Here is an 11965-nt window from a genome sequence, read left to right on the forward strand (position 1 = left end):
GCCATGGATACGGTTTTTCGAACTCGGGTCGGTACACCTCCCACACGGCTGGCCCATAAATCTCTTGGACGATGTTTTTTATGCGTTGGGCTTCTCCTAAGTTATTGGCGGGCTTCATGCGCGTGTGCATCGTCCGTTGTGGGTGAAAGCTGGTTCCTCTCCCATTGCCCCCCATATTACAAGTATAGCTTTCCTCGTAATATTCGGCATGGTTACTAGGCCCAATATGAGACCTAAAATGTTGTTGAGGTGGTGGGACCTGAACGGGTTCTAGGCTGATCCGGTCACCGCGCTCATTGAATCTGAGATTCTCTTCTCGAACTGGTTGCAGGATATACCTTTCACCGGCACCTGAGATCGGTGTTCCCTTTCCATGGTCTGCTGGTGCTTGAAATGTTGACTTTTGTGAGAACAGCTCGACACATTTTTCCGGGATTTTGCCGATCTCTCCGGTTAAATCGGCAATTCTCTCCTCGAGAGCTGGAACTTTGTTGGAATTGTTTATCGCCTCATTGTTAGCTTTAAACATGGCCTCGTTGCTAGCTTGCATCGTATTACACATAGCCTCATGACTCTCTTTCATGGTTTGTGCAAATCCATGTAGAAATTGGCTGATTTGCTTCTCCATGCTTGCCATTATTGATGTCATGTCGAATACGGGTGGTCCTTGAGGTGGTTGTTGGTTTGCACCTCCGATATTGCTCACAGTCTCGGCCACAGAGCCTTCGGGTACTCCGGACTCATTGTTATGATCTCGGTTCTGATTTTGACTCTCTTCGGAGTCCGATGGAGTTGGATCTTTTCCGGTGTTCTTCCTAGGAGGCATCCTCCGTGAGTATTGATATGTGAAAATGATGAAATTAAGTTAGTAATCGAGTTTGAACAAGAAAGAACAAGAAAATAAATGAATACTTATTAATGGAATAAAAAGCAAAACATGAAAAACAAGTGGTTTAAAAAATTGAATGTGAAAAATATATACGTGGTATGAAAAAAACGGGTCTTGAAATTTTTGGCCAAGCTAAAAAAATAAAAGGTCCCACTGGGCGTGCCAAAAATGGTTAGCGATATTTTCGAAATATGCTAATTTCAACCTTGTCACGTGTGGTTAGGGTGCGGCGTGCCAAAGAAATTATTTCTCAATTATGAAAGACGGTTAAGTTTATGAAATTGTGCGCCAAAAACATGAATTCTAATCGAAACGATTAGCGAGGGACGCAAGGATTGAAAAAGTTCCTCTTGGGTCTCTAGTGCCGTTATAAAAACTTTGCTAGATTAATTATTTTTATTTAAGCTAAGCGTATAAATTGAAGACGGGTAAAATAAAGAAATTAAAAGTGCGAAATTGATACGGGATTTGGTGAAAAAAATGGTATTTTATTGATTTGATCAAAGTTTGAATACATATGTTCAAAAAGCAAGAAATTAAAAATGAATTACATATAGACAATCAATTGAATTGGAAAAAAAACAAATCAATACAAGGAATTGAAATGCAATTAAAATAAAATTAAAATTCAACGACAAACTCGGAGCCACAATAGCTATCTCGGCTGAACGTTGAATTTTGGTGTCGGCTTGAAGTTCTCGGAGCACTACGGTTGGTCGGGCCCGTATGGTATACGATCTTGACAATGTCAAAACGTGTGGTAGGCAAATGGGGCAGATTTAACATTTGACTTCGGTGGGCTCGTTTGAGTGCTTAAGAACACGGAATTGGACGAGTAAATAGGCTAAATTTAACTTCAGGAGGTCAGGAAAAAACTTCTATAAGGAATCGAAGGCTAAAACAGACTCTAAATGGACGAAATTGAGTTTTAAAAACAATTGGATGAATCTGGAAAATTCTGGAAACAGACTAGCTAAAAGAATTTGGGCTGTAAAGATTGGCTTATAACTATAGTTTCTGGGCATGGAATTGGGAAAATAAATATACTAGATTGAAATTCAAGACGTCAGGAACAACTTTGTTGAAGGGATTGAAATCAAAAAATGAATTTAAATGGATAAAATTGGGCTTTGAAAATACTTGGACGAATCTGGAAGATTAATTTGGAAACAGAATTCTAGCTAAGGATTGAGCAAATTAAAGGATTGAGAATGCTAAATTGAATTGAAAAACTTGAAAAGAGGCTTGAATTAAAGCTAAAGCACACTAAAAGAGCTAGAAAAAGGAAAGGAGAACTAAGAACTTGAATAACAAAGCACTTGAAGAACTTGAAGAACAAAGAACAAAAACTAGGAACTAAGCATTGGAGCTTTGAGAGTGGATTTATGTGTTGAATGAGTCTGATTTTGTTGAGTGTGGAAGGGTCTATTTATAGTTTTTTAGAAGGGCATTTGGGTAATTAATTATCAACTAACCCTTATTTTTTTCTCTAACTTTGCCCACTAACTTGCCACCTCACTAACTTCCTTAACTTCCACCAACCATTACCAACTTCCATGCCACATCACCCCACTACCTTGTGGTTAGAGAGAATTATAAGGCTTAGGCCTAGGTGTAGGGATGGGCTAGGCTTCGTAGGTTAGCTCGTGGTGGTGTTCGGGTATGTTTGGAGAAGTCGGGTGGACCAAAACGGGCTCCGGGCGAGGACTGATCTCTCGTTCTCCGTGCTGACTTCCAGCTCGCCGAGCGGGAGGTTCGTTTACATATATATTTATTTTATTTTCCATTCATCATTAGTATTTTCTAGAAAAAATAGAAATTATACCCTAAAATTAAACATGAGCTTTCTATATACATAAAAATAAAATTTATTTTATTTTGGGCCAACAATTATATTAAAGGTTAACTCACTCATGTGATTCTAACCTATGACCTCGTAAGCTCTCAACCAACAAGCTAAGAGTTTCACCACAAGAAGGTTTGGTAGTTAGGGGACAATAATAGACTTGGTTTTTGGTGTCATGTGAGACTTCTTGTTATAAAAAGGATTTTTGGAAGCCATTTGAAGACACAACAAGTTTAAACTTACTTTTTCCCCTTTTATTGTTATTAGATTTTTGGTTCTTTCTTCAAAAATTAGTAGTTTATGTTGTTATTGTTATAGTTTCTGTCTATACTTCTAGTTTGTTAAAAGTAAGTTTTCAATTCACCGAGAAAATTTTGTTCGACAATTGTCACTACGATTTCTTCTAATCCTTAATATTATCATGATGACCTTCATTATCTATCACTCTAACACTACTAGAAAATGCTTGATTGATGATGGATTTTTCAGTTGGAATGATTTCCGCCAGTAAATATTGATGAAAGTTCGTCAAATGTGATTCCGTCACAAAAAAATATTGACGGTTCGTCAAAAACCATTCCATCAATTTGTAATAGAAAATCAGATGAAGTTCATTTGACTTCCTTATTAGGAAACGTAAACTTAAACTTAATGCTTGAGATTACATGGAGTGTAAAGAAATCGGATGAACTTCGTCCGACTTCTTTATAATTTTGAAGTTGGGCGAGCTTCGTCTGACTTCATTCTAATTAAATTAGCACTATTGGAGAAATAATGTTTAATATATAATGTTCATTTGAAGCATTATTTTGAGTAAAAATTCAATTTTGGGGTGAATTTGGTAACAACGATGGGTAAGAGAGAGAGAAGGGGCAGATATAATTTGATCTAAATACGTCATTTATCCTTAAAAACAAAACAAAAGAAAGATGGACTTAAACTCAAACGTCCCGATGTTTATTGGGCATCCTACCAACAAAGATTGCAAACTATACATATTAGTCTAGTTTATCAAAAAAACGGTGCTACTAATTTTAGATAAAAAAAAATTTTAAAAAAAGGATAAAGTATTAATTAATTGTTGTGGCATCAGGAGGCCGATATATTTAAAGGACAAGTGGCCATCTAATCCGATGTATGCATTCATCGTATGACACGTGTTCTATATCTTTTTCCAATTATTTCAAAATTAAAAATCCCCCAATCCTACCAGACAGCCTTTTTCCTCACAGCCAAAGGGAGAGTTGTTGACGCTTCTTTTCTCTCTCTTCCACGTCTCCTCATTCCCTCCCTGAATGTACTCCACGTGTCACTTAGTTGCCTCCTCTCCAACTTGCAGCCCTCTTTTCGTCTTTTCCCCTCTTTCTTTTTTCTTTCCATACATCATCTCTGTCTCTCTGTTTATTGATTCTGTGTTTTTCCTTTCTTTGCTTCCTCTTTCTCTCTGTTGTACTCTCTCCCCCCTCGATCCGTTTGTTTCCAGGCAATCCTTTATTTTCCCGGGAAATTTTTGCTATCAAAGTTCATTAACTTTTTTGGTGTTCTTGACAAAGAAAGTTTGAAGCTTTTTTTTTTTTTTTTTGGGTTGAAATTTGATGGTCTTTTATTCTTAAACTCTCTTCCCTTCAGAAAATCATGTTAGAATCTCATGTCCTAATCTGATTTACTCATTTGGGTATCCTTGAAATCTTTATCAATCTTTTCTTTTCAATTCAAAGTTTTCATTTTGACTTGTAATCAAATGGCCCAAGCAGATGGACCTCGAAAATTAAAACATGGGAACAGTTTCAATTTCAGAGTTTATGACGAAACACAATCAGGAGAAGAAGGAGAAGAAGATATAGAGCTAAGCCTGGGACTCTCTTTGAATGGAAGGTTTGGGGTAGACCCAAGAGCAAACAAGAAGCTTTGTAGATCATCTTCAATTCCAGATTTTCTTACCCCAACAAGAGAAAACGGCACCGCTTTTGCTCTTCCTTTTATGAGTAGTAGTAATCTTGTAAGGACTTCATCTCTTCCAACAGAAACAGATGAGCAATGGAGGCAAAGAAAGGAGATGCAGATGCTAAGGAGAATGGAGGCTAAAAGGAAACGTTCAGAGAAACAAAGGAATATGAAGGCAGTTAAGGATAGAATTAGGGATTTAGGGGAAGATAGCTGTGATGAATCTAAGAAAGAAAATGGCAGTACTAGCCATAATCAGAATTCAAATGGTTCGTTTGGAGCTGGTTCAGAAGAAGGGCTCTTACCAAAATCAAAGGCACCATCTTCACAAGGATCGATTGGATCACAGAGAAGTGCATCTGGGACATCAGAATCTGAGAGCAATCCTCTTCAAGGTATGATTTTTACTGCTTTAAGTGAAATCTTTCGTGTTAGTTCTGTAGTCATATATAGCTTGAAGTTAATTAGAGTTAGAAAACTTTCTATTTCTAATTTTAGCAGAGTTTTTCTTTCCTAGAATTTCGTTGGCATGTATGATTTCAGCTGGATATATTAATTGCTTACTTGAACTATATTTAGCTTAATAATATGCAAATTGCTATTTGGAAATGTTATTTCAATTAAACCTAATTTGGTTAGGTTATGTATGCCAATTTTGTGGAACATTGTGTTTGCAATCCTTTGATTCAAATGGGAATCAAATGCTTTCTAAAAATACTCTGCTGAAGACAGTAACTTAAGTGCAGAGGCCTATATGATTGTCATTAGTACTACACTTAATCTACTTATGAGGGGAGATTTTAATTTCATATGGAAGAAGTGTAATGGATATCAAGGATTGATGCTCTTTTTTGTGCAAATAGACTATACATTAGTGTTCCTTATGGAATAATTGAACTTAGGGACATGAATGTTAAATTTTCATTTGATATTGAAAATATGCAACTCTCAAGATACCTTCTGTCAATACGAAGAACATGTAATTCTCATAGAGAAGATGAAATTATGAAAATACTATGATAAGGTTTACTTGTATCACTGCTGATCAGCTTATTGATCCTCGCTTCGAAACTGTGAGCGTTATGTGCTGTGTTAGGACTAAGGTTTATTGAAGTGATGATCCAATATACTGTATGAGGCTATATGGAGAATGTTTACAGAATAACAAATTGTCTCTTATAAGATGATTTTACGGTTCTGGCGTAGAAATTTGTATCATATGTCCATAGTTGTGTGATAATCTTGCTTAATTCGAGTTCGATGTAGTAAATTTTCTGCTCTTATTGTTGCGAAGGCTTCCCCACAATCTGGATCAGCAAAAACTTCGAACCTTTTCGGGCTGTCGTTTGATTTCTATGTGTACATTTGTTACATTGCAGGAATGAACAAGTGCAGCATCGAGGCAAGAAGTCCGGTGAGCGTTCAGTCCTTGTCAGAATGTGAGCAGAAATACACAGTGACCCCAAATTCAACAACAGATAGAAAGTCACAAAGTCCTCTCACTTCTACAATGGAAAATAGCGGATCAATCAAACCTACAGTCACGAATGGAGCTAAAGAGACGAAGAAGAATATGCTGGAAGATATGCCGTGTGTTTCAACAAAGGGAGATGGCCCGAACGGAAGAAGAATAGAAGGTTTTCTTTACCAGTATAAGAAAGGGGAGGAGGTGAGAATAGTTTGCGTATGCCATGGGAGCTTTCTCTCCCCAGCTGAATTTGTGAAACATGCTGGTGGAGGAGATGTAGCACATCCCCTTAAGCATATTGTGGTTAACCCTTATCCTGTTCTTTAATTTTAATTCTGCTACTAATCTTTTCCTTTAGACAATGCGGAAAAGAACAAAACCGAAAAGGAAGGGGTTAATGTAATTCTGCCTTTTAATTCCCAGAATCACATGAAATTATGGATCAGTTTAGAGGTAAAGGAAAAAGCTGGTCTTGTTTGAATGATTGTTGATTAGTGCAGGAAGTGCTGCAAAAAGAAACTTATTTTTGTTTTTGAAGTGGCAATTATTGATGAGGTATACCAATGGTGGATTTGACTTGGAAGGTACAATAATTGGAAGTAAAGTGGTGTTATATATTCCAATGGTAGACCATTATTACTGTTAATATTAGTACCTTAACAAAGAAAGTGTCGGAGAATAATTTTGGGAATGACCATGTTTAATCAAAGTTGTAATGATGAACCACAGGTCAAAAGTACACTAATGATACTAAACATGAACAGACATTTGCTGCATTTGCCCATTTTCTAACGATCTTCAGTTTTGCATATTTCAATCTGTTAATCAAATTGCTAACGAAAAGCAGAAAATCAAGTACATTTTCATACATACTCAAGGGGATTCTTTGGCGAACATGGTCAGAAGGCTCTTTAATAGTATATCCGTTATGGTAATGTGACGGGTACTGGTAATGAAAAAATAAACGGATAAAGATTTGGGATTGATTCTATCTACATGTACTCTATCCGTTGCCATCCCCTACTGATATGAGATTTATGACTTGTTATCTTCGAATTGAAGTGAGATAAAGCGAAGAAGAAAACCAAACTAAATTATAGAACGAATAGCATGATTTAATTTCTATTCTGATCAGGAAAATCAAACTAAAAAGGATTTTAAATATACCTTAACAATTATCTTGTCTAAAATTAGATCGAAGGTGAAACTTCTATCCACCTTAACTTGAAAATTATGAAAATTTATAGAAATATTCCTATTCTCTAGCAGTATTCATTTTCTTTCAATGAGAATGACATGCATTTTGTGTTGTCACTAACCTAATTTTTCAATATCAAATTGTGTGGGCAAAACTATTGTATCTATCTATAAAACCATTGTCCTCCCTATAGTTGCAAATGGAGGAAGGATTATTTGTCCTCGGTGGGGATTTACCTCGATGGGATGAGGCGGGGATAAAGACCTCTCTCCCCATCCTACGGGGATTCCCATCTCCATCCATATGTAGTTTATATGGATTTTTAGATATTTATTTTTTATTTTTGAATATTTGTGTATTTATTTTTATATTTGGTATATATATGTTTATGAATTATGATAGATATATATATTTTTTTTTGTATCAAGTATACTAATGTTTTATCAATTATATTTGCCTAACTGTTTTATACAGTAAAATTTAATCATTCACTAAAATGTTATTTAAAATTTGAGAAAGGGAAAATGGAGATCCACACAAAGACAAGAATGGAGACTGTATTTTTCTCATTTTATAAATGAGAATAAGGGGACAGAGATTCCCCATCTAGACAGAGACGAATACGGAGGAAGCAGTCCCCATCCCGCCTCATGTGTAACCCTAGTTTTACCAACATAATCAATATATTATACTTAAACTCTGCTAGTACTTGTTAGGAATTGGATCAGTTGTTGATTATAATAAATTTAATAGGTAGAAAATTAGATAAAAAAAAACAAAGATTGATGTGGTTTTAACTATTTTTTATATATATCCACGAAGTATAATTCATTAATAATCATCAAGTTGTTATTAATCAAGTTGGTACAACAGTTAGAAAATACATCTTGTAACTAAATTCTTAACTCTGGAAACAAATCGCATGAGACCTGATCACACCGAAACGATCACGCATATGCATATACCAATAGCACAAATTCCAAAAAAATGCAAATAAATAAGCAAAACTCTTATACGCAGGTTTGTAGGGGCGGGTGGTGAGGTCCGGATTTGGGAAGACCCGTGGCTCCCTGACGATCATTTTCCGTATATCGAAAGTGAAAAATTGGATGGGTTAGGGGTGGAAGTGGCGGCTGATCTTATGGAAGAGGGTCGACGCTCATGGGATGTTGAGTTAGTTTCAGGCATTTTTGTTCCTCGGGATGCAGAACTTATTCTCCGTATCCCCTTATCTAATCGGGTCGATCATGATGCGTGGTACTTGAAGGATGACCGACGGGGCAACTATACAGTTAAAAGCGGGTACCGAAAGCTTATGTCTGAATTTGGAACAAATTGGTTCATCGATTCTCCAGTATGGAATAGAATTTGGAATCTTAAAGTGCCTCCTAAGGTTAAGAACCTTCTTTGGCGGGTTCTTGCTAACTGTTTCCCTCTAAAGTTGCGATGAAAGCTCGGAAGGTTCCAATCTCAGATTTATGTGAGCTTTGTCATGGGGCGGTGGAAGATTCTTATCATATTTTTCTCAAATGTACTATGGCTCGAGCTATTTGGACTCTTTCGCCTATTGGGGATGTGGGAACTCAATTTCATAACATTTTGGTTTATTGGGACTGGATCTTCTCTAAACCGGTGGAGCTTGTTGAGCTTGTAGCGGGTTTATGGTGGATTATTTGGGGATATAGAAACGACATTGTGTGCAATCGGAAGGATTCACAAGCCTCGTTCCTCTACCATTCGGCCGGTTCCTTTCTGCAGGCCTGGAAGAGATCGCAGACGTCGGCTTCTCCTTCAGGCAGTCCGGCTGTGCCGAGCCCGACAGTGTTGCAGCGTCCTCCTGTAGGTTTTCTAAAACTGAATGTGGATGGTGCTTCGTTTACGGACGAGTATGTGGCTGGGTTTGGGTGTATCGTTCGGGACGAGTTGGGCCGGTTTGTTGCAGTTAAAAATGGTACCTTGCAGAATTATCAAGATGCATCGTTCATTGAAGCGCTATCGGTCCGTGAAGCTCTCAGTTGGATCAAAGACCGTGGATGGAAGGATGTAATCATTGAATCAGATTCTTTGATCGTGGTACAGTCTATGGCCCGCCCGTTAGAGGCTTCATCTCCTTTTAACGCCTTACCCAATGATTGTCAGTTTTCATTGAACGAGTTTTCTAATTGCTCTGTTCAATTTGTCTGTCGTTCCGCAAATTCTGTTGCTCATTTGTTAGCTAGAAGTAGTATTTTACCTTTACATCGGGGTGAGTGGTTTTCTGTACCCCTGATTTTATTTGTAATATGCTTGATTCTTAATATATGCTACTTTGGTTGTAAAAAAAAAAAAAAAAGCAAAACTCTTGCCTATATAGATTTAAAAATACAATCATTTTTGTCAATAGGATTCACTCAAAAGGAAATTTTTATTTCCTATTCTAATTAAGAAATACAAATTAAATAGATTCTAGACATATGTTAAGAGTTTCATAGTTCATTTGAAAGTTCTTGAATAAGTAGTGTTTAATAAATTTATGATGCGATAGTAGTTAAATGTTAAAAAATTAATAAAGGTATTTTTAAATGGCAAATAATATATACAGCCTTTAAAGTTGTATATAAGCATTAATTATTCACATATAACAATAAAAAAAAAGAATTTTAATTCTAAAATAAGTATTATTTGTATTGGAAATATAACAATCTATTATGAATATATGTATTTAAATATTTAAGTATCAATAAATTTTATGTATTGAAAAACTAAATATTATGGCAACATCAGCGCTGTCATCCCTGCTAGCGTGTCAGAATCTGATAATGACAGCCTAACTCAGCGTCCAACTACTGAAGAGATCCGTAAAGCTGTTTTTAACATGAGCAGGGACAGCTCTCCTGGCCCCGACGGGTTTGGTGGCATCTTTTACCAACATTTTTGGGACATTGTCAGCCATGATGTTTGCCAGATGGTTCTCAGCTTCTTTGATTCTGGCCACATGCTGCCTGGGCTAAACTCGAGCATTATTGCGCTAATTCCCAAGGTTGAAGGAGCAATTGAGATTCAGAATTTCAGGCCTGTGGCTATGGGAAACTTTAGCTATAAGATTATATCTAAGATTATCTCGGACAGGCTCGCCCCTATTGCCTCAAGGATTATATCTAATAACCAATTTGGTTTCATAGCAGGTAGAAGCATTCACCATTGCATTGCGGCTGCTTCTGAGGGAGTAAATATGCTTAAAAAGAAATGCTTTGGAGGCAACATAGCTCTAAAAATTGACATCAGAAAGGCTTTTGACACTCTTGATTGGAACTTCTTGTTGGAGGTCCTTGAATCATTTGGCTTCTCTTTGCAATTTAGAGGCTGGATTCTCGAAATCCTAAGATCTGCTAGGATCTCAATTGCGCTAGGGGGTGGAATCAAGGGATTTTTTAGTTGTTCCTGTGGAGTCAGACAGGGGGATCCACTTTCTTCCACGCTGTTTGGGCTGGCAGAGGATTTTCTAGGAAGATGGATATCAAAATTGGTGGAGGAAGGCAGACTGGACCCCATGAGATACACCAGTAGAACTGACTTCCCTTCACACCTCTTGTATGTTGATGATATGATGATTTTTGTCCGAGCTTCAGTGAAAAATATGAAATGCATTCGGGATATCTTCGACATGTATGAATCCTATTCAGGTCAAGCCGTCAACTGGAGCAAATCACAGGCCTTATTTGGCAATTCTATACATGCTCTACGCAGAAACCGTCTGGCTGTAATTCTTGGTATTGCTCAGGCTGAACTTCCTTTCAATTATTTAGGTGTTCCGTTGTTTCAAGGGGCCCCTAGAGCTAGATTCTTGAATCCCTTGGTAGATAAATTTCTACACAAATTCAGCCTTTGGCGTGGGCAAACGCTCTCTTTTGCAGGGAGACTTACTCTTATCAAATCGGCTCTGACTGGAGCCCTGGTGCACTCGTTCCTCATTTACCGTTGGCCTATGGCTCTGATCTTAAGAATTAACAAGGCTGTCCGGAATTTTCTCTGGACTGGAGACAGAGATCGTCGAAAACTTATTACGGTCCCATGGAAAATCTGCTGTCAATCGACAAAGAATGGAGGTTTGGGAATTAAGGATTTCAAACTTTTCAATTCCGCTCTCCTTGCTAAACTGAATTGGGATTTGATTCAAGGCCGGGGATTCATCATTGACATCCTTCGTATGAGATTTCTTGCGGTGTCTGGTATTGCTAAAAAATATATTGTTAATTCTACTATCTGGTCCTCTTTGAGAGCAAATTTTAATGAAATTAGACAGGATATCTTCTGGTGGATAGGAGAAGAATCTGCTTTAAACTTCTGGGTTGACCGGTGGGTGACGCCCTCAATTGCGGATCAGATGAACTTATCGGCGTCTCTGCAGGCTAATCTTTATGAACCCATTCACAATTTCAGGGAAAATGGCGCTTGGTCTAATCTGCAGCTGTTACCTGTCGGAGTTCAGGACATTGTTCAGAGGATTGAGGTATCGAATGATTCCGATTCTTGCATCTGGGAGCCGTCTGAATCGGGAAGGCTCACCGCAAAAGATTACTATGCAATTCATCTTCCAAGAGATCAGGTTTGTTGGAGCAGATTTCTGTGGAACTCGTTCAC

The 11965-nt window shown here is 37.4% G+C and overlaps 1 protein-coding gene across 1 annotated transcript; it reads left to right on the forward strand.

The window, feature by feature from the left end:
* The first annotated feature begins 4042 nt into the window (after positions 1-4042).
* LOC136208318 (ninja-family protein AFP3-like) lies at positions 4043-6691 on the forward strand. The gene is made up of 2 exons (XM_065999145.1): positions 4043-5074; positions 6059-6691. Exons 1-2 carry the CDS (start codon positions 4477-4479, stop codon positions 6472-6474), a joined length of 1014 nt encoding a protein of 337 aa, XP_065855217.1. The 5' UTR covers positions 4043-4476; the 3' UTR covers positions 6475-6691.
* Positions 6692-11965: the final 5274 nt, after the last annotated feature.

The sequence above is a fragment of the Euphorbia lathyris genome, chromosome 1, assembly GCF_963576675.1.
Source record: "Euphorbia lathyris chromosome 1, ddEupLath1.1, whole genome shotgun sequence".
NCBI lineage: Eukaryota > Viridiplantae > Streptophyta > Magnoliopsida > Malpighiales > Euphorbiaceae > Euphorbia > Euphorbia lathyris.

Coding starts and splice junctions, on each gene's coding strand:
- LOC136208318 (XM_065999145.1), top strand. CDS start 4,477: ATGGCCCAAGCAGATGGACCTCGAAAATTAAAACATGGGAACAGTTTC. Junction 5,075..6,058: donor TGAGAGCAATCCTCTTCAAG/GTATGATTTTTA, acceptor GTTACATTGCAG/GAATGAACAAGTGCAGCATC.